At 45.3% G+C, this 23957-nt stretch overlaps 1 protein-coding gene and 1 long non-coding RNA gene across 3 annotated transcripts in view; both read right to left on the reverse strand.

Annotated features, from left to right (window-relative positions):
* The window catches only part of PTPRN2 (protein tyrosine phosphatase receptor type N2), a 647226-nt gene that overhangs the window by 108599 nt on the left and 514670 nt on the right, over window positions 1–23957 (reverse strand). For both annotated transcript variants that reach the window (XM_028749792.2, XM_028749791.2), the window contains exon 13: window positions 9362–9577. In XM_028749792.2, coding sequence (XP_028605625.2) covers window positions 9362–9577 — 216 coding nt within the window. The remainder of the gene's footprint in view (window positions 1–9361; window positions 9578–23957) is intronic.
* Window positions 19170–23106, reverse strand: LOC144329297 (uncharacterized). The gene is made up of 2 exons (XR_013394779.1): window positions 22521–23106; window positions 19170–20522 (listed from the first exon to the last, which is right to left on the reverse strand). It is a non-coding gene; the product is annotated as an uncharacterized LOC144329297 (long non-coding RNA).

The following is a 23957-nucleotide window of genomic DNA, read 5'->3' on the forward strand; positions in this document are numbered from 1 at the left end:
GCATCATTTTCGACTGGTTATTCCCCCCACCCCACCCCTTACCATCATTCTTAGCTGCTAAATGATTGCCTCTCCAGCACAAACACAAGAGCACAGCATCAAAGTTCAGCCACTAACCTCTCCTTCCCTTGCCACAACTCTGCTACCCTCTCCCTTCCGTATGATGCGCAACATGTGTTATGAATGACTCTTGCCCGCTTATAGACACATAGAGACCCTAATTGTTGAGCTGTAAGCAAAATCCTTGCCGTGCTGCTCCTTAATAGCGGCCCCTGAAACAGTCACACAGATAGATAGGCAATTAGCCATTTGTGTCAGAAAGACACGGGTTAGGGGCTTCCAGGAAGCACCGGTGCAATGAGCTAGAGCAGAAATCTGTCATTTAAGTAGCGGCCATCACATCAAGCATAGAAATCAAACTAACAGCTATTGCAGAGCAAAGTCCCAGTGGTTTCCGGCAAAAGGATTCGCAGCCAGGACTCTACGTTGGCTACTCTGGCTTGCCTGGAGGAGGGAACAAAGAAGAGTGCCAATATGTCTAGTACCAGCTGCTTTCTCCTCCTGTCACCAAGACCAGGCCAAAATCAAATATGAATCTCTGAACAAGTTAAGTTTCTCCGTGACAAAAAGCATTCTAAGGCTGAGAAGGGGAAAGGGTTGCAAGTCAGACGCAGAGGCTATCCAGGGAAGTCTTCCGAGACAATATTATGTCCACAAAGAATGCCATTTCATTCTAGGTGGCACCCCGGCATTCCAAAAAGGGAACGGCATTCAATTAAAGTATTACCAGCGTTAGTTTTCCTTGCAGTCTTAACTACTCTCGCAACATAAATATTTATTTGCTCTGTAAGACAGTATGGCACCCAATGGGCATGTCAAGCTAAAATTGTTGTTTTTTTAAAAAAAAATATCAAGGAATAAATAATGCAAGAGGCAAGGTTTAAGGTTAATTACTTTAAAGAGATCAACTCCCAGAGATTTGGCTCAGTCCACCGTGCCACTTTCCTTCTTGTTCTGAAGAATATGAAATGTACTTGTACATTTAAGTTTGCCTTGGAGAAATGTCATTCTCCCAACCTCTCCACCTACACTACTTCCCTGAGAGAAGGGTATTAGCTGAAACTGCGCAGAGAACTCCCTGTACGGAACAGAACGAAACTAGAAGAACCAAAAAGAGACAAAGGCTCACTTCTCTTCCTGCCCTGACATTTCAATTCCAAGAGCAGAGGTCACCAACTTCTTTGGGTCCTTGGGCACATCTGTGGAGTGTCAAGGGCACCATCCCCTCTAGTAGTTCTCCTCTCTTTTCCTCCAGGTCAATCTCTCCACAACAGAAAGAAAGAAAACATGCAACACAAAACACTTTGCTTTTTCCAAGGGGTTTGGGGAGGGGTTGTATCCAACAGAAATAAGATTCTCATGAATCTGCTTGATTTTATGTGGGAATCCTCATGCAAACCATCATCAGATTTTTATTGATAGACCACACATAAATAGCACCACTAAACTTCAGTCCAAGACAGAGATTTATAATGGGTCTTAAATTTTTTACATACAGTCTGATGGTTAAAGCACTGGAAAAAACCACAGAACTTGTGTGGATGAGGAGGTGACCTATGGTGCTTTTCAGGGGGTTCGTTATTATAAAGAAAAAGAAAAGAACTCAGAAAGCTTTGAGTTCAAAAAGCTTTGTATGGTTACAGTGCTTGAATGGCCCAGATTCCTGACTTTGGTGGTTCAGTCAATGGAGACCGAGGTGAACTGTGATTTGTTGATGATTTAGTTTGTTGTAAGTGTGTGTGTGTGTGTGTGTGTGTGTGTGTGTTGGGGAGGAACCCATGAAAAATTATTCAGTTCCAAGAGGATTGTACTGGATCTGAGATGTTTGTGTCCACCCACCCACATTTTCTCTCTCTCATACTTCAGCTTCTCCCACAGCAGCTGCCCCTTATCTTCAAAAACACTCCCCATTCTCTCGTACCCTCTTGGTCACTCCACTGCCTCTTCAGCTGTTTGGTGCCAACCTGGACCCTTGATAAACACATATAGATCAAAGGAGGAGAATGTCACACTTCCAACTTCCTTGGCTGTATGAGGGGGTCAGTACCCTTCCCAACTCATGACACAGGGAGCGGCCTTCACAGGAAAAGGTTTCATTGTGGTCATGGGTGCCATAATGGCAACCAAAGTTCCTTTTGTGAATTTTCCTACCCTGAAGCTGGAAATAAATGTCTCTTCCCACCAAGTATGAATTATTCTGTCAAATATATATGCACTGTATTGGGGCGACCACTGCAGAAGCCTTGCATGTCCCTAATACTTGAAAACATGACCAATACATCACTAAGGGTTAAATGCGGAATGACAAAATTCCTTTGGTAGTATCTCCTTAATAAGAATAACTATGCAAAGGGACGCGGGTGGCGCTGTGGGTTAAACCTCAGCGCCTAGGACTTGCCGATCGAAAGGTCGGCAGTTCGAATCCCCACAGCGGGGGCGCTCCCGTTGCTCGGTCCCAGTGCCTGCCAACCTAGCAGTTCGAAAGCACGTCCAAGTGCAAGTAGATAAATAGGGACCGCTTACTAGCGGGAAGGTAAACGGCGTTTCCGTGTGCGGCTCTGGCTTGCCAGAGCAGCTTCGTCACGCTGGCCACGTGACCCGGAAGTGTCTGCGGACAGCGCTGGCCCCCGGCCTCTAGAGTGAGATGAGCGCACAACCCTAGAGTCTGTCAAGACTGGCCCGTACGGGCAGGGGTACCTTTACCTTTACCTATGCAAATACTGTTAAACTCAGATCAAATAAAAGACACAAGATCTTTTCGGGCAGATAAGAGATACAGGATCCATTTGTCAAAATTGCTCCGAAATACAGTGATTTGCAGTTAACAACGATGAAAAACACTGCTCACATTTCCCTTTGAATATTACTACAATAAATATCTGACATAGTTCAAAGTGTTTTTTAAAATCTCAGCTATCTACAGAAACATATCAACCATGAGTTTTGTTGGAAAATTTAAGGTTGGCAGAATAGTAATCAAGATGCATTGCTTTAAGAGGTGAAGTGGAAGATGAGAATCATAAAATCCACTGTGCTACATTAGTTTTTGTAGTTCTTACACACTTTGGTCTGATCCACGTCACCTGTTAGCACCACTAGATATGACTCAACATCAGCCTCAGGCACATACTGTTTAATTGACTTTAATAAAATATTTATGCCCAACCATCCAACATAAATGCTTACTTTGGTTTCAGGCAATTACCCTTAATTTTAGCCAGTTAAATCTCCACACCTAATAATTCATTCATTTCTACATCCCTATCTGTATCACAAGAAACGTTGACTATAAACTGTGACTTAACTGCACATTGTCAACTAACTATGTATTCATACAGGGTGAGTCCTTTAAAAGAGGTCCAGTGGATACAGAGTGTGGTACACATGTTCCACAGGGCCTCTTTTAAATGACTCACTGGACCTATTTAATAACCCCCAAATCTGGCTGTTTCAAAAAGGCATGCAAGAGGACTTTTTTCAGCCAATTAGGGTTCAAAAGCAAGTCCAACAACTTATTTCCCTTAGAATTCAATCCTATAAAAACTTTCCTATACTGTAAGTAAGTCCTATTGACCTTAATGGGGCTTGCTTTTGAGTAGACACACATCAGATTGCACTGAGTAGGCATGTAGAAGATCAGACTTCTTTTCCCGGGTAAAATATGTTTTGAAACACCACTTCAGACACCCTCACATTGCTTCAGAGCTCTACTTTCTTCCTGCTTCAGAGGAGATACTCGTCTTTGTAATGTTTTCCACGCTTATACAATTGCTTCAATGCCATTCATAATGCGAAACTGTTATATGCATCTCCAAAGACAGAGCGATTCTCTGTGTCATATGTTACAACGTTGGGTGTTTTGAATATCCCAGCTTGTCAGATGCCATTAGTCTCTTCCAAAGATGCTTATCTGAACATGCCTGGCCATTTGATACAATTGCAAAATGATCCTATTTTCTTCCAAAATTTATACAGTTTATTAGATTCCGCCGTTAAACAAAGTTGTTTCTCTTCTATTTTCACAGCAAGTTGATGTTCAGTATCACCCAAAAGGTATATAAACTTGCTCTGATCTTATAAGACACATTATATTTCTGTAAGCTACATGCAGAAATAGGAAGCTATGCAACGAACATGCCCATTGCTCAGGTACTATATGCAGAGAAACGTATCTGACGATACAAAAAGGGGAGAAGGTTAAACACAGAAAATTCAAGACGTACGTTATCCTAGGATGAATCATTCTGAACTTGATTCGTCAAAGACAATCTGAAAATTGACAGCTTAGAATAAAATACCGAAGTGGGGGCAAGCTATTAAAAGTTGGCAAGAAATTCCCTTGAATTTTAACAGAACTTGCAAATTGTGCAAGTTATTTCAAGACCACGTCTTCCACTTACCTACACTGTCGCAGAGGCTTATGGTTCGGTATCACTTGGCAGATCCAACCCCTTGAGCAGATGCTGTTTTAATATTTCAAAGCCTTAACCAAAGCAAAATGCTTATTGCAATCAAATGGAAGCTTGTAGTAGCAACTCTCATACAGTTGAAACAAAACTGGGGGACTCTTGAATGCTCACCTCTGGAAGTGCAAAGTGATCTATCCAGTTTAATGCAACGCTTGGAGAGATTTCACAGCTTTAATTCGCTTGCACACTGTTTTCTTACAGGGGTAAACAGGCTACTCTTTGCTTGAGGCTTAACAGAGGCAAATAATCCTTTGAGAATTGTATTAGCATAAAAGATGAAACGGGGGTGTGGGAAGCTTAGCAACCTCAGCCTCATTCTATTTTAACACCGATTCCCCCACTGGAACAATATTTTACTGATGATTATTCGTGGTCTAAGAGATTACGTTCACTAATAAAGTTCTCCAGTTCAAAATGAAAAACAATAAAACACAATGCAAGCAGGGTCACTTAGCACCGTCTTCTACAGCATCGCAATCCACCATGTATGGGGTCAAAAGGCAGAGTGCAGTTGTGGAATCACAAGCACATCTCTTGGAACAGAACCAGCAGAGCATCCCTAAAGAGCAGCAATCATCAATGCACACTGCCATTAATAAATTGCTCACTGATGACAATGAAAATATGCACTTACTGGCAGTGTTTACACACTACCCTCTTTGCACTCCACGCCTGAGTGCTTCTCCCCTCCCCAAACCATGGTTTATGTACTAGAGTCTTCAAGGCACGCACAAGTAAAACCAGCTCAATGTTGTAAAACAATAAGTTTACGCTGAAGTTCCTTTGGTCGCATAAATAATGAAGAGAATATGAAGTTCGCAAAATATTGAACTGGCTCTATTTACTACCACCAAATAGACTATAACATTTTTTAAAAAATCAAAAGCATGTGGTAGAAAGAAATAAGAATTTATTCTAATGGTCTGGGGCTCCAACACAGATTTAAATCAATTGCTGCATGTGCAATTAAGCAAGGATGTGACAGTATTAAAGCAGACACAGAAGTGGATGGTGCGCATCGAAGCATGTATTTGCATGTTACACACATGATAATTTACACTCTTATCGTATTTCACACTGACTGCAGGAAAAAGCACCTGTGAAATCAAGCTACATCCTTGCCTCTTCCCAAAAAGAATTAAAAAAAATAAATACATCTGCCATGTGCATTTTTTTTCTTTTCTTAACCCAGAGGAAGTAACACAAAGCCAAAAATTCATGAACCAAACTACAGCTCTTGGTATATGCCTCTGTTCCATAAATATACAACTCTCAGTGTTCAAAGTGCTGCGTTTTATATTTTATATTACATTGCAAGAGGGTGACAACTTAAAAGATTTGTTTGATGGCTGACAGATATATATATATATTAAAAAAATTACCGTTAATTAATTCTTAAATACTTTGCACCCTATTTGACAAAAAGAACCGGTTCAAGCATGGCAGACGTATAAGAAATATTTCTGCTTGGGAGGAAGGGGACACCTACTGATTGGTGCAGAGTAGATTTATGTTCCATAACATTCATTATGCCTCAACAACTATGGCCTACGTGCATGGCATGGTTATTGCAAAACCCCTTTATGAGATCATTCATACACTGAAATCACTTGATACTTTAAGACTGACTTCAGAAGCACTGAGGTTTCAAGAAAACCTTGAAAGGGTAGCAGTGCAAATGCTCTTTCAATGACAATACATTTCTCACTTCTTCCTCTGCTTTCCTAACAACACTACATCACATCAATTAGAAGCAAAGCCTCCAAGAAATGAATTCACAATATTTCAACTAAAGTCCCGTATTACAGGAGGACAAGGTGGATTTGCCCCCCCGCCCCATTAAATGCTGAAAAAGTAGGACTGGTTTATTTGCATAAACAGCATAATATTCTGGAAGGCACCAGAATGACAGTCACTAGTACTATTCTTGCTAATCAAATGGTGTACTTTCATTTTCTACTTTACTGACATCAAATGGAAGAAGCGTGGATTAAATATTTAAGCAAAAGCATGCTACATCTGTAATAGCAAGTGCCTGTGAATAGAGATATACAATTCCCACTTTTAGAAATTACATTATATTCAGTGAAATCCTAAGGGTTTTTACACAGAGGTAAGTCCCTCTAAGTTCAATGGGAGTTATTCTCTAGTAAAAAGTTTAACACTGCAGCTGGCCCGGTAAAAGGAAGGCTGATTCAGAAGAGTTATATGTGCCCTTAAAGGATTTGGAACATTTGGTGTGCTTTTTGTCTCCAATAATCCCAAGCAAGAACCAGAGAACGATTACCCTTGCCAGCATTTCCTTAATACGATAGAAACGTCTTTATGCAAACTCCAGCTTTCCTATCTTCCTCCTAACACTGCAAGTCACCTCATGTAGCCCGGGGTCAACACGGCCCACACTAAATAGCACACACATTAATTCGAACTTCCAATTACGAAAATGTTTTGAATGATCTCCCCAGGGCTATTTGAATGTATGAAGTTGTTCTGTACTTGTTTTGATGAGGCACTGGGAGGAGAAGGGAGGATACTCAAGACTTTCAAGAACTACTTTAAAGTGAGAAAAAATAATGACATGAATTAATTCATAAAAATTCATTCTTGTTGCCTGGAGTCCACAGGATGGAAACTTTGCTACTAATTCTACCTGGAAAGCAGCTTGAACAGAACAAGTTTCTAAACAAGCACCCGGAAGAGCCAGAACAGGCATAGAATGGTTTGGCACTTGATTTGATTGCGATATTGTATTGTCCTTTAGCACCAACTGAATTGAAAGCCAGAGACTATGCTGATTCCTGGAACGCAACAATCAAGCCCTCCTTCAAAAAAACCTGCATTTAAATTCCAACCAGCCGACCTTTATTCTTATCAAAGATGTCCTCACAAAAAGCAGTGGAACTATTTGGGTGAGGTGTGGAAAACCCTCGAACCCCCGTTCAAAACTGGATTGACGAAAGGGACTGACTTTTGAGTAGACATGTATAGAATTACAGTTTTAAAAATGTTAACTTTAAAAATAGTTGTTTCAAGTATATATACTATGAACTGCTATACTTTTAAAAAATTATATCATAGAAAAAATTAAATAAATGAAGCTTAAATTTCATTTAGCATCTGGATTACAAATTCTTATTAAACAAACCAGAGCTCATTATAAAATCAATATCAACTTAACCAGTGTGCCCCAAGAGAAATGGCAAAAAGGTCACTCCCAGAAATTCAAACAATTTTCCTGCTGGAAGGGCATGATTTTAATTACAGATACCATTAATTAGAACTGTCACAGGGAAGATTGTCCTCTTACTTATCACAAATAAGTATGATTTCCCTCAGATTATTAAATTTATATGCATTAAAAGAAAAAGCTCATGTGTTCCTTTGTAAATGATAACACTTTACATTAAAAATGCCTAGATAAAAATTTAACAAAACTGGTTTAACCGTTCGTTGTTACGTAAACACATTTTTGGGGGGTTTCAGCAAATGTACCTTTCTCTTCACTGAAACACCTCCCTCCCCCCTACACCTCCCTTTGATAAGTCTCTCTCTCTCTCTTTATTACTACTTTACTTTAGAAGGTTTTCTCCTCCTGCTTAGATCTCAAGTTGAAAGCTCTTCCTCTGAAATGCTAATAAGTTGGGCAGATGTTTGAATTCAGCACTCTTACTGAACATTTCATTGGGTATGCAATGCTGCCCTCCCCCATGGAGGAAAGCACACAGTACAAAGATGAGGAGAGAGGGAGAGAGAAATTGGAGGGAGAAAAGGGGACACAGCTTCAGTATACCAGGATACAGATGCAAGTGCCCTGGCTCCTCAGAGAACACAATGGTAAAAAAATAGAAAAAGGGGAAGGCTTCAACTCAAAAAGTGTATTGAACATTTTATTATTTAAACGCCTAGCTCATTGTTCCGAACTTTTAGCATTTCTGAGCATTCTTCTACAACTCGGGAGAATTTTACAGGAATACTAAAATTTGTGGACAGCCAGATTAACTGTTACGATTTGTCCAATTATGCAATGTTCAGTACCATATATAAAATGCCAATGCAGGCGACAAGAAAAATAAGGATTGCCTATCAGAAATAAGCTCCCAGTCCTTGATCAGTGCTTCCGAAACAGCACCTTTCCCCTCCTATTTACTACAGAAGCCTCACCTATAATGTTTCCATATTCCTTTGCTTCTATCTGCTGTCACTGTTCTCAGATTTTTCTTTTATTTTAAAAAAACAAACAAACCAAAACACCAACAGGCCTGCTTCTACCTTCTCTAGCGCTTACAAATTTATCAGCATTATATTCCAATCTATCTGAATAATGGGAGAAACTGACAACTGCGCAGGTCAAAGGTTCTTTTCATATCACACCTCCAAGAAGTCAATGATTCAAAGAGAGGAACACCTTCAGATAACTGGGTGATCCATGCCTCATAAATTGCAAAGATTGTTTTTAATATCTAAAACGCAGTGACAGGTTCTAGATATTGATGTGTGTGGCGTGTGGGGTTTTTTTTTCTTTTCCAGGGGCACTGAAATTGGCAACTACTTCTTTTAACGTTTCTAATTAGAGGCACATTTACAGCAAGCTACAAGAATAGCAAAGATTAATAACAAGCAATAAAAAAGCTGCTACAGTCTACGGGGGAATATTAATGGAGGGACGCCCAAGTAAGGCATTGTTTAAAGAAAAGGGGGGGGGGGGAGAGAGATCCCTACCTCGGCTATAAATAAATAAAAACAGCACTCCCTTGTGTGGGGGATAATAAATAACGGTTTTAAGTATCAGGAAAAAATAAAGAGCTGGTGGAGTGGAGAGGCCGGTCTCCTACCTGATAAGCAGCAGTCGCACTGGAGCTGTTGTCGGAGCCCAGGCTTGTCAGCTTCTCCTTCAGTCTGTGATGAGAGCTGTGGCGGAGGCAATAGATGACCCCAGAAGCCACAAGGATCCCAAAAATGCAAGCGATGGAGAGGAGGGTTAGTATGATGAATTTGGTGGTGTCTCTCTCTTCCTGGGCATGGTGGGGCAAACGCTGAAGCTTGCTTTTCTATAGAAAAAATAAAAATAGGAGCAGTGGGGGGTTATTTTTTTTTATTTTTAAGCAAGGGCAGAAACAAGAGAGCAACCACTACTTGATCCCGCCGCCCTCCCCCTCCAATGCCAACAGGTGAAATCACAACACAAAATGAAGAGAAATTGCCACAGTACGAAATTGCAATCAGGCTTCCCTAGCAGAATATTTCAGGGGTTGCAACTACAATCCTATTCATTGAAAATAAGCCCCAATGGATAAAGAGGGTCTTATTTTCAGTAGACATGTATAGGATCACACTATTTATTTCACACACCAGTTCTTTGGGATGTGTCAGGATAGGAATTAAAATTTGGAATACATCCCTAGGCACGTTTAGTCAAAAGTATCTTCCATTAAAGTCAACGGCATTTGCCTTACCCTCGGTGCAGTACAGATTGCAGAGGCAACTCAGTCTTACATGTTTTTACTTCAAAGTTCACACTGCAGAATTCAACGAGTCTCTCTCATCCCGTCCCCAAATCCCATACATAAGATTGTGACCTTAAATGAACTGGAGCAATAGTCAAAAATCCACCCAGCTATCTGAAAAGTGGTATCACTGTTTTCCTCCACCACCTAAATGAAATGTAAATTAAAAAGATAATTCCCTAACACATACCTGGCAACATCGTTCATAAAATATCTTTAAAAAGCAGGTAAGGCTGTCTTTGTGAGCCTATTGAATTTGTCATAGGGGGGAAAAATATTTCCAGCAATAAATCTGGTAAGATACTATCACAGCCAGTTTCCCTCACGATACTCTTTGCATAAAGTGGGATGTAGATTTCTTCTGCTCGACACCTGAAAAATTGACTTCTCAAAAAACACTGTTCTCCATTAACGTTTTATTTTTACTTATGAGGGAAGTTATCAGATGGGGAGGGCTCATCTCTCCCTCTTTTCTTCCTGGGACAGAAACAAAACAAAACCAAAGTTCAACGTTTCCAAGCTCCTCCACGATATTATTTTTTTTTTAAATGTGTGTAATTTTGTGTGTCTGTGTGTGTGCGCACAGCGACAGAAAAGAAATCCTGGTGATGCCTTTCGCTTGTCTCCATGCGCTCAAAAGTTGTCCAATAATTTCCCCTCATTAGCTTCATTATAAGCTATATTAGCAACAATTAAAATCGCAACATGGCTATGAAAAGCCCAGGCACGCAAGATTGCAGGCTCGCTCATTTGGCCAGCGCTTGACAATTACTAGGGAAATGAATTGAAAAGCACGCCCCTGCCTCAGCTCTGGTTGCTACAAGATGAGAACAATTAGCCAAGTCCTCTCCACCACCTCATTTCGCGTGGTAACAAAATGGATTTCCCCCCCTGAATGCCCGGCCCGGCCTATTCATTATCTCGCCTCTCTTTAGTAATTTTCTGCTCCGCATTCAGCTGGCCGCCGCTTAATTTCCTCCCGGCTAGCACGTACACAAGCGGCTCTTGTGTCAGGCCCCACTCCGGTTCCTTTCTCTCTCTTTCTCTCCTTTTAAAAAAAATATATCTTGGAATCAGAAAAGGCCACCGAAGCAATTAGCGCCGCGTCTTGACTGGGAACATAGCTTGCCATTAATTAGCCTCCTTGCTTTAGCAGCGCGCCAGTTTAGCGCGGGGCTCGGGCTTAATGGAACGGAAAGGCAGGTCCGGGCAAAGCGTTCCTCCCACCCTTCGCCGCCTTGTTGCGCAGGAGCGAAAAAGAGGAGCGAGGCTCGCCGGCTGGAGAAAAAGGGACCGACGGAAAGGAGGCAGGCAGGCAGGCAGGGCGCGCAGTCGCCCGCTCTCGCGGCTTCGTCGGGGAGGGGCTCCTTCGCCAGCCGCTCGCGCCACTTTGGCTCTCAAGACGCTGCTGCTTCTGCTTCTCCTCCCGCTGCCTCTCCAAAGCGCTCGAGGGATCGAAGAAGGACGCGCTCCGGCGCTCTCCCGCCTCCTCAGCCAGCGGGAGGAGTCTTCCTCGCTTCCCCCCTCCCTCCCCCCAATCTCCACCTGCCTCGCCTCTCCTCCTTAACCCAGCGCAGAGGAAGAGAAGGCGGCGTTGAGACCTCCGGCGCGCAAAAACGCGCTCGAGTAGAGGGGCGACGCTTCGTCTCTCGCCTCCCTTTCAAGCGGGCGCGCCTGCCCCGCCCGCGTGTCCTCAAGACCGCGTCCCCACCCCCCTTCCCTCGAGATTACCGGGAGGAGAGGGGACCGGGAGGCTTTGAGGGGCGCCTCCCTGCCACTCAGCCCATTTTTCAGTTTAGACGGGGTGGGTTGGTGCTAGGCTGCAGTCCTGTGCTCGCCTACTGGGAGTGGTAAGGCCCGAACGGGACACAGTGGGGCACTTCCGACGGGTCAGGCTGCACATCTCATTGGTTTTTAAGCAGGCACAGCCTGGAAGTGACATTACTGGGAAGGAAGCCCTACGGAGATAAAAGGGCTTCTCCTGCAAGTAAGGATGATTCAGGCCGGATCACAAGGCTACGGTCCTATATGGCAACCTAATGAACTTTTTGGAATAGAAGGGAAAGCATGCGCAGCAACGGGCCGCGTACCCCGTCGGAGTTCAACACGGAAATAAGTGGGCACTGGAATATCAGCTCAGTCATTACACATCCGGATCCCCCAAAGCGCATTCGGACACGGAACTTAACTCCCAGTGTACATGCTTTGTTCTGAGGAGTTTGGAGTAGGTGCTCTTAGCGTAGGAACTCTTAAAGATTATTTGCGAGATTGAACACACCAGATATTTAAAGAACACTTTCTCTGGAATCCTGGGAACTGTAGTTTAAGAATGCATCTCTGGGAGGTGTAAACTTCAGTTCCCAGCATTCTTGGCAGGCTACTTTAAATGTATGGTGTGTGCTCCGCCTAACCAATACGATCCTTACAGTACCTTCTCGGAAGCAAACTATGGATATTGTAGGACTTAATCCCAGGGATCCGGGTTGCAGTCTAAACGAACGGGAAAAGTGGGGCCAGTTCGCGGCACCCTCGGCTAAAACGTCTGGCGCGCCCCAAACCATGTAGCAGCGGGAACCGACGGCAGTGAGGTCCATAAACCAGCAGAGAACCAACCCAACACCCAATTTGCGGACCTGGCTGTAAAAACACACACTGCAGACAAGCTTTGACTAGGGGTCCAGTGGCTCCCATTGCTAAAAACAGTGGGTGGGTCCCGCTTTGCATCCCCGCTAGGAAACAGATTCAGGGAAAACGCCCCGAAGGGACCGTACATGGGTTTTGACCGCAGCCCCACTCGCTCTTCCTTGGCAGGCGGGGAGAGGGCGGGCAAATCCGTTGCCCCCTAACACGGCAGCTTCTCCCACAGGTCTCTTCTCGCGTCCTCCGCCCTCCCTTCCTCTTTAGGATCTCCCTACCGCCCCGTTGCCTCTGCTTTCCCTTTCTTAGGACCGCCATATGGTCCCTCGCCCCCACCCCGCCCGGGTTTCTTAGGCCCCTCCGCTCAGCGGCGCGCTCCTCAGCCCCGCCTTTCCGTTCCTGGAAAGCGCCTTTGGCCGCGGCCCTTCCTGCTGGGGAGGGCAGGGGGTCGCCCGATAAAGCTCTCCTCTGGCGGCGAAAGGGCAGGCCCTCCCCTTCGGAGGCCAGTTCAGGCTGCTGGCTGGAGCTCAAGGCCTGGCCTTGGCTTCGCCATTAGCATTTAATTGAAAGCGCCCCCCGGCCCTCTGGCGAGGGAGAGGTCCCTATCTGCATCTAAATAGGGGCGTTTGAAAAATGATCTTGCCCTGGACTGGAGACCCGGCCTCGCTCGCCGCATCTTCTCTTCCCTCCCCACCAGAACTCCATCCCCCCTCCCCGGGCAGGGTCTGGCCTGAAGGGGCCTTAATTGGACGCGCTACAAAGTCCCCGAGACAGAAGGAGCGGCTGCCCCGATGTTTAGGCTTGCTGTGGGGACAGCTGCCGCGAAGGCAGGGTCCCCCCACCCCCGTCTCACTCTTCCTCCAGCAGCTGCGCACCCAGCAAGGCGGAGGCAGGGGGCGCCTCCGGCCTCTCCACCGGGAGACCAGGCCATTGAATGCATGGCCCCGATCCTGGGAAATAAGCCTTTCCCCCCCCAGCCCATGTCGCACACGAGAAATCCCACTAGACGCCTCACTTCTGCTTAAACATTACTTCGAAGGTGCTGCGCATAATAATCCAGGGGTAAATAGATGAACAGGTCCGATCCTAAGCGGTCAAAATACCAAAGCCTAAATAATAGGCCCAGTGCACAAGTCCCATTAAGTTAAATGACGTTTACTCACAAGTATTGCAAGTATTACTCACGCGGTTGCAACCTAAATATGCTTAGGATCAGGGTTGCTAATTGGTTGTTGCAGCATTCAAGAGATGCGCGCCCACGCACCTTGCGTACATATATAACAGTGTCATATGGAAAGAGCGACTCTATTTATGGTTTGTATTTAGAAACGCCGTGCATAAAAAAGCTTTTTCTCTGTAAATTATTGCCCGGCTTATTCTGTTAACAGTGCGGATATTAAATAACGCCAGAAAGAAAGAGAAACCCACACTTGTCCACTGTAGTCACCCCCCTCAAAAAAAATCTCCCCGAGCCCCTCTTTCATGAACATGCTGGTGAGTCGCTCTCTGGGCCTAGAATCCCTATCTGTAAAATGGGACCAACAGACTGCAATTCTGCACTGGGAGTAAGTCTCATCGAACTAAGCAGACGCGTATAGGATAGCGATGATACTGTCCTCTTTCAGGAGTCTTCTGAAAGAAAGAAAAAATGAAGCAACAGAACCCGCTTTGCAAAGTGGCGAGTTCTTCTACCACTGATATAAACGATAATGGTAAGCAAGCCTCTTAAATCAAGAGCTGTCAGGCCCCTTTCGCGGAGCTGACTGGCCCGCGGCCACACGATCCTTAATACAAAATAAACGGGGTTCTCATTCGCATTTTTAGCTCGGGAAAACACCCCTGGCAAACCATGCAAAGAGAATATCATCACAAGCTCTAGAATAAAGCGCTGTCAGATGTAAGAATTAAACAGATAAGGCAAATAATTTATTTCCCTTTAATTTTCATTAGCGTTTCGTTTTTGTCCAGACCACTTCCAGGTTTCCTATGGATTCAGAGTTTGGGTTGTTGTTTGTAAATAGGTTTAATTTGCATAACGATGTTCCTCCCTCCAAGCCGAGCTGCAAATCGGAACGGGGCTTCAAATTGCTTTACAAATTGACTGCTCATTGTTGAAAAACGAAGAAACCGGAAGCCATTTTAAGCAGGGCCCGGAGTGGCAAACGCCCCCCTGTGCGCCACCGCCGGGTTGCTGCGCGCACGCTTCGCAGGGGGCGGCGGATTGCCAGCAGACTCGGGGCGGCCTGCCTTGGCTTTGCCTTTGCAAGAAACGGGACCGCTCTTATTTCAAGGGAGCCAGCCAGTCCTCGTCCAGCGAAGGGAGGGGAGGGGGAGGGCTGGGGGGACCCTCACTTTCAGATATGGCAAGGGAAATGCCCGCGAGTGGGGAAACACGCGGGGGCCCCGAGATTACGCCGGTGGAGGTTCCGAATGGAGGGCTGGAAGGAGGTCCAGAAAGCACCAACATCTCTCCCTCTCGCACACAGAAAGGCGCTCTGCTTTAAAATGGCCAGTCACCCCTGGCTTGGATGCAGTCGCGGTAAGGCAAGTGGCTAAGGCAAAACGGGCGAGGTAAGGCAAGTTCTTTTTTGCCTACTTCGCCAAAAGAGGAAGCCACTTTCCCTCTCTTCCGCAATTTGTACACAATGCCCTCTCCATAAATATCCGGCGATAACGCCGGGCTAAGGGTTTGTTGGGAACTCGCGTTTCTAGCCCTCATTGTTCAAACAAAACAAACCCCACAAAGCGCTTAGATCGCGTGTGGCCCTTAAAGCCTTTAGTTCTGTAGCCGATACGCGCCCTTTCAGGACAGAAGAGGACGAAACCGAGTACACGTGTTAGCTCGCCTATGATATCAGGAGCTTCTCTTTTGGGGGGAACTAGTCCTAAAGATGCCGCTTTGTGCGGATGACCCTGAACGGTTCGCGTACTGAACGTAATTCCGCTTCTGTTTCTGCAAATATTGTCACAGCTCAGGTTTAAGCACGTGGAAAGCGACGCAAACCTGCTTCTGTTGTCGAAGAAAAAGGGCATGCTTTCGAACTACACAGAACCCTTCTTCACCATGAAGCAGTCAGATAGGAAGAGGCATCTGATGAATTTCTAAACAGCGAGGTTTCTTTCCATTCCGACATATGAAAGACTGGAACGCAGGCAGTCCCTCTTCTCGAAACTGGACCTAATTTGCAAACATCCCAGGAAAACATGTAACGCCTGCGACCTTCACTCAGGGTCCTCAAACCGGATGCAACCCCGATCCATCCATTGCGCCCCACCCTAACTTCCCCGCAGCTCGACCCAGCTCCGAATGGTCCCGCTCCAAACTTCAGGGACAACTCAGGGACAGCGCTGCTGTGCAAATAATACGGATCCGAGGGTCTTCCTCTGAGCGCTTCCCCCGATTTGTCTCCTCCACAACCCGGAAGGGAGGTTTACTCTCTCCATAAAGGTCTGCCTAAGATTGCTGCCAAAAGTATATACCGCCAGCGCTCTGGAAGGGACCGAGAGTCCTGAAGGACTTTTGAGATCCCGAATACATTGCTGTGAGGATGATTTCAAAGCGCTGGTACCCGCCTCGGGTGCATTCTCAAGACAACTTAACACGGATCCCCAGCTGTCTCGTCAAACGCTCTGTCCTTCTTTCAGTCGGGATGGTAACTGCAGCAAATGGCCTCCCCACTCCCTTTATATGAGGAAAGCCCCTTTTTTTGGTAGCATGACCTGGGCTTGAGCTCAGGATCAGGTAAGTGTTAGTGCCTATTCAGGATCGGTTGATAAGAAGTACAAAAGTGTGATCCTATGCCCTTAGGGGAGGGGGTCATCCAAAGTAGGTGGGGGTCCCCCCCCCCCCCATTGCACCCTTTTGAATGGGTGGGATTTGGATACAGAGACCAATCGATCCTATCATATCCATTGCTATTTCTGGGTCAGTGAGCTGTAACTGGAAGAAGGTGGGCTTGAGGTTTGGAAAGAAAACCTTCCTTCTTGTCAGGGTGAGGAATCAAAGGGAATCCAAAAGCAAGCTAGGCTTCTTTGGTGACATTAATCTGGCTTTTCCAGCAGCATCCCTACCCAGGTGACACAGGATAGAAGGTAATGATTTGTTTCCTGGTGCACCCCTGGCTAAAATGCTTAGAAATAAAAAATAACTGTGAATCCTCAGGCTGTGCCCCTGCTACACCAAGTAGAACTTGGGCTTAAAAGAAGCAGCAGCTTTTAACTAGCTGTTTGTTTAGTCTAGTTTCCCATTCCAAACTGGACTCTACCTGACACCCTCATGAGCAGGAGGAAGAGGGGGCAGGAGGGTTCTTTAACCCTGGAGCTCACAGTAATCTCCCACTTTGCCTAAGACCCCCACCCCACCCCATCTCCCCCCTCCCTCCAGCCAAATGCTTCTATTGGATCCAACAATCAGGCCTCGCGGAACAGAATCCAGGGTTAATTAGAGGCGCCCTGTCAGACTTGACTCGAAATGGGGGGGGGGGGAATCTTTAAATATGTATGAATTTGACATTTACAGTTGGACGTCTTTAAAGCACAGCATCCCCTTCCTCTGTCACTGGCTCAGTTTGACGCTGGGATGTTGAAGTGTGTGTGTGTAGACAACTGCTGTTGCATAACATGGGAACAATCGCAAATATCTTCCTTTTCAAAGTTTAAGGCCTACCAAATGCACGGGATGTGGGGGGGGGGCGTTTCTTCTTCTTTACAACAAAAAATACAAAACGGACTCTAAGGAATAATTAAAGTGAAGTGCATAGAGTATCTACTGAATGTTTATTCGCAAGAACCTTAAAACTATGCTCTAAAGCAGGGTATTCTCTAGGACTGTAAAACAGAGACTCTTAATAATTCCTGGGTTTCAGCCCATCATGCCAATGCAGAATGATGACTACCATATATATTTATTAATCTTACCCTACATAGCAGCTCAAAGAACTGGCCTTCCCAAATGCACTGCCAGTCAAAAATGTTATTTCCCATTGCATTGTCTCTTCAAGGAAGTAAGAAAGGCATTTCTTTGCCCTTTGCAACAGCTTAACTGCCCCTTCCTAAAAGCCCTTTGCACAGTTGAGTTTCAGTAAGGAAACACCCACTCCTCCCCAAAAAACGATGATGTTAATGTAATCAAACCACGTTTGATATCCTTTCATTGCATCTTCTTCAACAGTCACAGGTCTGACACACTTCCTCAAGAGGAGGAGGTGTGTGCATGACTGCGAGCCCAGCTAGATTGGAGATGGCAGGTGCAGGTAACATTCCACACCAACAAGGGCCTGTAAATGCTTAATATACATTAATATCATTCAGGCAAGTGAATGTACCGGAAACTGAAGGCAACGATGGACTGGTTGAAACTACCCTCAGTTATCTTCATAATATAGATGCTACCTTAGATACAGGTGCTTTACAGATTATCAGCCTTATATAGCAATTCACATTTCCCCCTCCCCTCCCCGTTTAAAATGGACATTGCCATCTTACAAAGTAAACTTTGTAAGAATGGAAATGCCATTCAGCTAAGAACCAGCGAGTGTAAGCCTTCGAACTTCAAAAGCTATTGCTCAGTTGAGATAAGGACACACTTGGCTGGCAGTTGATGCACACTGCCTTTCTACTTCTGAGAAGAAAAACGCATTTCAATATATATTTTTTTCTAAAATAACTTGGCAGTAGTATTTAGTGGCACATAATGCACCAGAGGGGTTTTTCCCCTCATTTTTTTTTAATAATTCTTTGTTGATGACACATTATAGTAGATCTGAACACAAATAACAATGAAAACTAAATATCTCGGTATGAACAGATAAATAAAACTTTGGAAAATGATTTATCTTAAAATATGATGACTTTTTAAAAAACCCACCTAATGCTATTTTTAATTGAGAATACACTCCAGAACCTAATAAATGGGAGAAGTCAGGCAGAAATAATCATGTATTAATTCTCTACATTACAAAATCTTTTCAGAAGCTATTATCAGAGCAAGAGGCATTGTGGTTGAGATTCAGGGTGGGAGAAATCCTTTGTGCAACTGAAAGCTATTGTTCCTCTGTGCTGATGAAATTGTACTTGCAAATCTGCCATTCAAGGAGGCCAAAAAAGGAGGGGGGGTTGAGTCCCAAGAAGAAGAAAAGGAATGACAAGAAAATAATTATTCTTGACTATAAACATATATTAATATACATTTGGACTCAGCAGGATTAAAAAAAAGGAACATATAGTTTTGCAAATTGTGCAGCTATTATCTATAATATTACTGTTAATATCATTTAACCACATTTTCCAAGAAAACTCCTTTGGAATAACTGACCTTGTTTTCATGCAGTACATTTATTAGAGTCACATTATTGATTTGACTAAATAAACCTTATATTAACTGTGATCTTCTGGGGGATATTTTCTTCTCGGGATAAACAAAAAATGCAGGAAATATATGTTTACTTAACCTTTTGATACTTTAAAGAATTATATGTACAAAAATCATCCTTACAGTAAATTGGCATTTTAAAATATTTTTATTGTTCTTGTTCTTTACAATGATACCCATTATCACAAAAGTGCTAACCACATCTCCGTGGAAGAAAATTAACTCATTTAGTTTAAATTGAATATGCACTCAAGTTAAGTTTGCTAGAATTGCATCAAATTGACCGGACCAATACTCAAATAATTGCGTTTAGGGTGCAGTACTACACAATTGCAGAATCAAGGCCTTAAGATATCAGAGCTGCTTCAACACAAGAATGCCTTGTTATTTGTGTTCAAATAAAATGTGTTCTTGTTTACTGACTGTCACATCATACACCACAAAAAGGACATAATCTAGTGGCTCACAGTGCAATCCTAGTCCTGTCTACTCAGAAGCAAGTCCAACTCGAATTCTTGTCTTATTTATCATTATTTATTAAATTTTTATACCGCCCTTCACCCAAAGGTCCACTGGGCAGTTCACAACATAAACATGCAAAATGAGAACACAAAATACACAATAAAATGAAAACAAACCAACAACCCCGCCTCTCACAAACACATTTAAAAGGCCATAGAATGCTACTTGAATGGAGCATACGCCCAGGTAAGGGGTTAGGACTGCAGCCTCAATCTCACATGAGGTTCTTTAAGATTAGCAAGAGGTTTGTATATATAGGGATGGAGACAGCATCCTCATAGCTCCCTGTCCTCCATTAACACCTCGGATGTTGATTCAGAATTACTTGTAGCAGATGTCAGTTCATCACCTGAAACAAGGTCAATTTAATGCTTTTACTTGGAGAAGGAAGGGGAGGGGGGTGCAGTCAGATGGGAAGGTACTTTCCCCCCTTCTTTGAGAATCTATGGAGAGGTTGAAAAGATTAGACAAAATTGACACACACAAAAGGCAGATGGATTTCTGGGAACTCCAGCTTATTCAAATCACTGAGAAAGGTCATGGTGCAAACCATAGACCTATTCTTCTGGAGGGACACAATGATCCTTCCTCAACCTTCAACCCCACAAAGCTTGGGGGGGGGGCGCTACTTCTCTATACCTTTTAGAAGGATTAATATCCCGCAACAATGAAGGAATCGAATCCGAGGCTTCAGACAAGTTTCAAAGATACCAGCATCAATGGGAGATACTTTCTTCTTGTTTCGTAATGAAAATAAAAGAGCTGTTTTTGTTGTTTACCAAGAGAAAGAGAGGAGGAGCTGCTTGCACCAACAAACCAGTAACCTTGCTTTTCATAGGTGTTATGCAATATGTATACTAAAATGTCAATAGTTGTCCAAAGGGTTAAAAAAAAGTGGATCTCTCTGTCTCTCTGGCAGTATTGTGGCGAGATGAAATTTACTGGCATTTTAATATTCTCCTAGGCAAAAGAGAGAAAGGAGAAACAAGAAAGGGTAGATATATGCACAGCATAAACATATGGCTAATTACTTGTCAGAAATATTCTGAAAATATGAGTAAAGAGAGCTCCCTCATTTATCTATGTATGTATACACACACTTTTGCATGTATACGTTCTGAGTCCTTCCATTAATATATACATGCCATATTTGTAGTTTACTGTACCCACATTGCATGTGAGTAGGTATACACACAGTGCTCGCATCTATTTCCATTGTTTTCTGCCATCCTGGTCAATATCCTGATTGCCTAACTATGCCCATTGCATTTAAGATCTCTATTGAAACACGCCAAATTAAAAACAAAAAATTGAAGCGTATGTATATCCCATTTTGCCAGCTTCCCTCAAGATTGTGCTAGGATGTGTGTGTTTTATAAATAAAACAAAGCATAGCAGAACAGGTCATCTTGTTTCAAAATCCTAGGCTGCCTAAATCACCTGCTTTATGTCCTTCTAATATAAGGATCACAATACTATGCATGTAAACCCCACAGGCATACCAGTGTAGGCTGAGCGTGGATATGGAATCATATACTGTATATACACACCGTCTAGAGAGACGCATTTGTTCTCAACTCCCCATTTTGCTCCCAATACGTCAGCAGCTAAATTTTAGAAGGGATGGGAGGACTATAAAAGGAAGAAGTGTGGCCGAACTTTGCTTTCCATCTTGCGAACGAGTCACCAGCACAGGAACAAGAGCAACTGGGAGGAACTTTGCTCAATCGGCTAAGCATGTTGTTGTTGTTGTTGTCGTCCTCCTATCTCTGGGATTTTCTAAGGAATGACCAGGACCAGAGTGATGGGGGACTTGTTGGAAGCACAAAGTGCTGCTTTGGGGGCTGGTGAGGTCATGATGATTCGGGAAAGTAGTCGTAAACTGACTGCTAAGGTCAATGCAACCCAGGACAGAGGAGCTACAGGTGAAATCTTATGACTATCGATGCTGAATAGGAACACGGGTTAATAGCCACAGACGACGTGACCGGTCGGGGATCGCTCCGGGGACCTTTGACGACGGCCCACGAGGCGAAGGAGGTAGAGGATCCGGAGATCCTGCAGGGCGAGCTCTGAGGGGTCCCCTCCGCGCATGTCAGCGGTGACCTTTGCACAGAAGCTGCTGCCGGGCAGCTTGGGAGGCAAAACAAAAGAACTTTCTTGTCTTTTGAGAAAGAGAGAGAGAGAGAGAGCGCGCTCTTGGTCGCCAGCCACACAATACGCAACAACCAGGGGGCAGATTCGAAGCGGCAAATCCTGGGCGGGAAAGAATGAGCCCATTCCTCTAGTGCGCGACTGGCGCGGGAGCGAGAGATCGGCTGGGTCAGATGCGCCTCTGGGTGCTTAACAACGGGATCAAGGGGGGCTGAAACCACACACACACCCCTTCCAACTTTTTCCGGAACAGGGGCGCGCGAGAAATGCTTCAGCAAAACAAGGATAAGGAAAGAACCAGGGCAGACGGGCGCTCCCACTACGCGCGGAAGCCGCCAGCGCGCGCTAGTAAACCAACGAGCACCGTTTTCACCTCCCGATTCCCCTGGCGCTTGTCGCCCAGCACCGCCCCTGCGCAAACACGGCCGCGATTCTGCTGCTGGTGGCGACTTCAGCGCCGGCAGGAAGGAGGCAAGCTCCCGCGTCCCAACCCTTCCGTCCCCGGCGGGGCAAAGCGCCCCTTCCGCCCCTCTGAGCACGTGGCCAAGAACTCGCCCCAGGAGCGCGACTGGGGCCAGAGCTGCTCCAGCAAGAACCTCTGAGCATGGGCAGAGGGCCTCCCCGTCACCTCTGCCCACCACAGACCACCGCTCTCTCCGTCTCTCAGCCATTCTCACCCAGGCCGGGATTCAGCGACGGGGCTCCCCGCCCCACAAATAAGCACGAGGGCGCCAAAAGCTCCACGTCGGGCGTCGCTGAAAGGGGAATTCCGCGCGCCATTTCCGCCCTCGGGGCGCCCTTTACCTGCCGCCATGCCTTCCGCCTCCCTCCGCAGGGCTCTCAATCCCCAGAGAGGCATCTCTAGCAAGAAGAAGCCGCCGCCGCCGCTCAACTCGGTGCACCGCTCGGAGCTCCAACTCCCTCCCGTCCCTCCGCCAGGCGATACAAAGGCGGGAGGCGGCGCTGCTGACAGGCTCCTCTCCCGGTCCCAAGGCAACGCGACGAAGCCGCTGGTTCCGGCGCTCGCCGCCGCCCGTTTCCCAGGGCCTCGGCGCAGCTGTCCATCATCCCGGGGCGCGAGGGGGAGCGCACCGAGGAGCGCGCGCGAGAAAAAACGCCCGTCCCATCCGCCCGGGCTCCGCTCTGCCCCTCCTTTATATTCGCCCGCGCGCAGCCCCTGCTGTCGGCGGCAAAGCACATGGCCCATCCACCGGTTGCTATAGCGATGCCTCCCCTCCACAGGTTGCTGACAGCAATTGGCTGGCGAGGCTCGGGCTCTTCAGAACCCCCTCGCTGGCGCGGGAGGCTATGAATGGACATAGCCTTTGTCACTCATTTGTAAAAGCTGCTTGGGGTTGCTGCTGTCCCCCTTCTTCACGCTCACTTTCTCTCTCACACACACACCCTCCCTCCCTCCCCCCCCCGCAGTCATTTTTGTGCCACTCTGGCCAAATGGAAGCTGAAGGGAGAACAATGAGGGGAGAATTGGCCCCCTCCCCGCAGGCTCAAACATCAATGGAAGATAAAATAAAATCAACCCTCTACGATCTGCATCAAAATATAAGCACCCAACATGTCCGTGTCCCCTGCTCTTCTAGCACGGACTTTTCCTGAAGGAGTGGGGTGGGGGGGATATGAAGCGGAAATTCAAACCAACTCTTCTCCACTTCATGCGCTGACGTGTTTTCACTTTAATCTATATAAGAAAACCTTCATATTCTGCATTACATAAAACGCCGGTCAGAATTAAGGTTGCTAGTACTGTACTGGAATAAACTGGAATATCTATTAGACCTCCGGTTTGCCGAAATACCCAATACTATTCAGTTGTTTGAGGGGCAAACTCCACCTAGTTTCATTAGTGTCATGGGGACTGTTAAATGCTTGTAAAGTGCTAGACTAATTTAATTAGTGTTTGGAGAGCTATTAAATAACCAGCTAATATTACTATATAATTGATGTGGCAAAATTCCTAAGCCAAGAGTCATATTTGAAAGCCTTGAGGTGAACCTCAGTCACCAGTCACACAGCCCTTGCCTGCTAAACACAGGACAGTTGCTTCACGCTGCATAAAAAATAACCATCCATCTAGGCCACTACTGGCACCAGCTCCCCATAGTTTTGGGAACATGTTCCGCAACCACAGATTTTTAAAGCTAGAAATTCAGGATTTAACTTTCAAGCTTCCACATGCTATGCAAATGTTCTCACACGGAGCAGTGCTCATTCCCCCAAACCAAC

The sequence above is a fragment of the Podarcis muralis genome, chromosome 12 (genome assembly GCF_964188315.1).
Source record: "Podarcis muralis chromosome 12, rPodMur119.hap1.1, whole genome shotgun sequence".
Taxonomy (NCBI): domain Eukaryota; kingdom Metazoa; phylum Chordata; class Lepidosauria; order Squamata; family Lacertidae; genus Podarcis; species Podarcis muralis.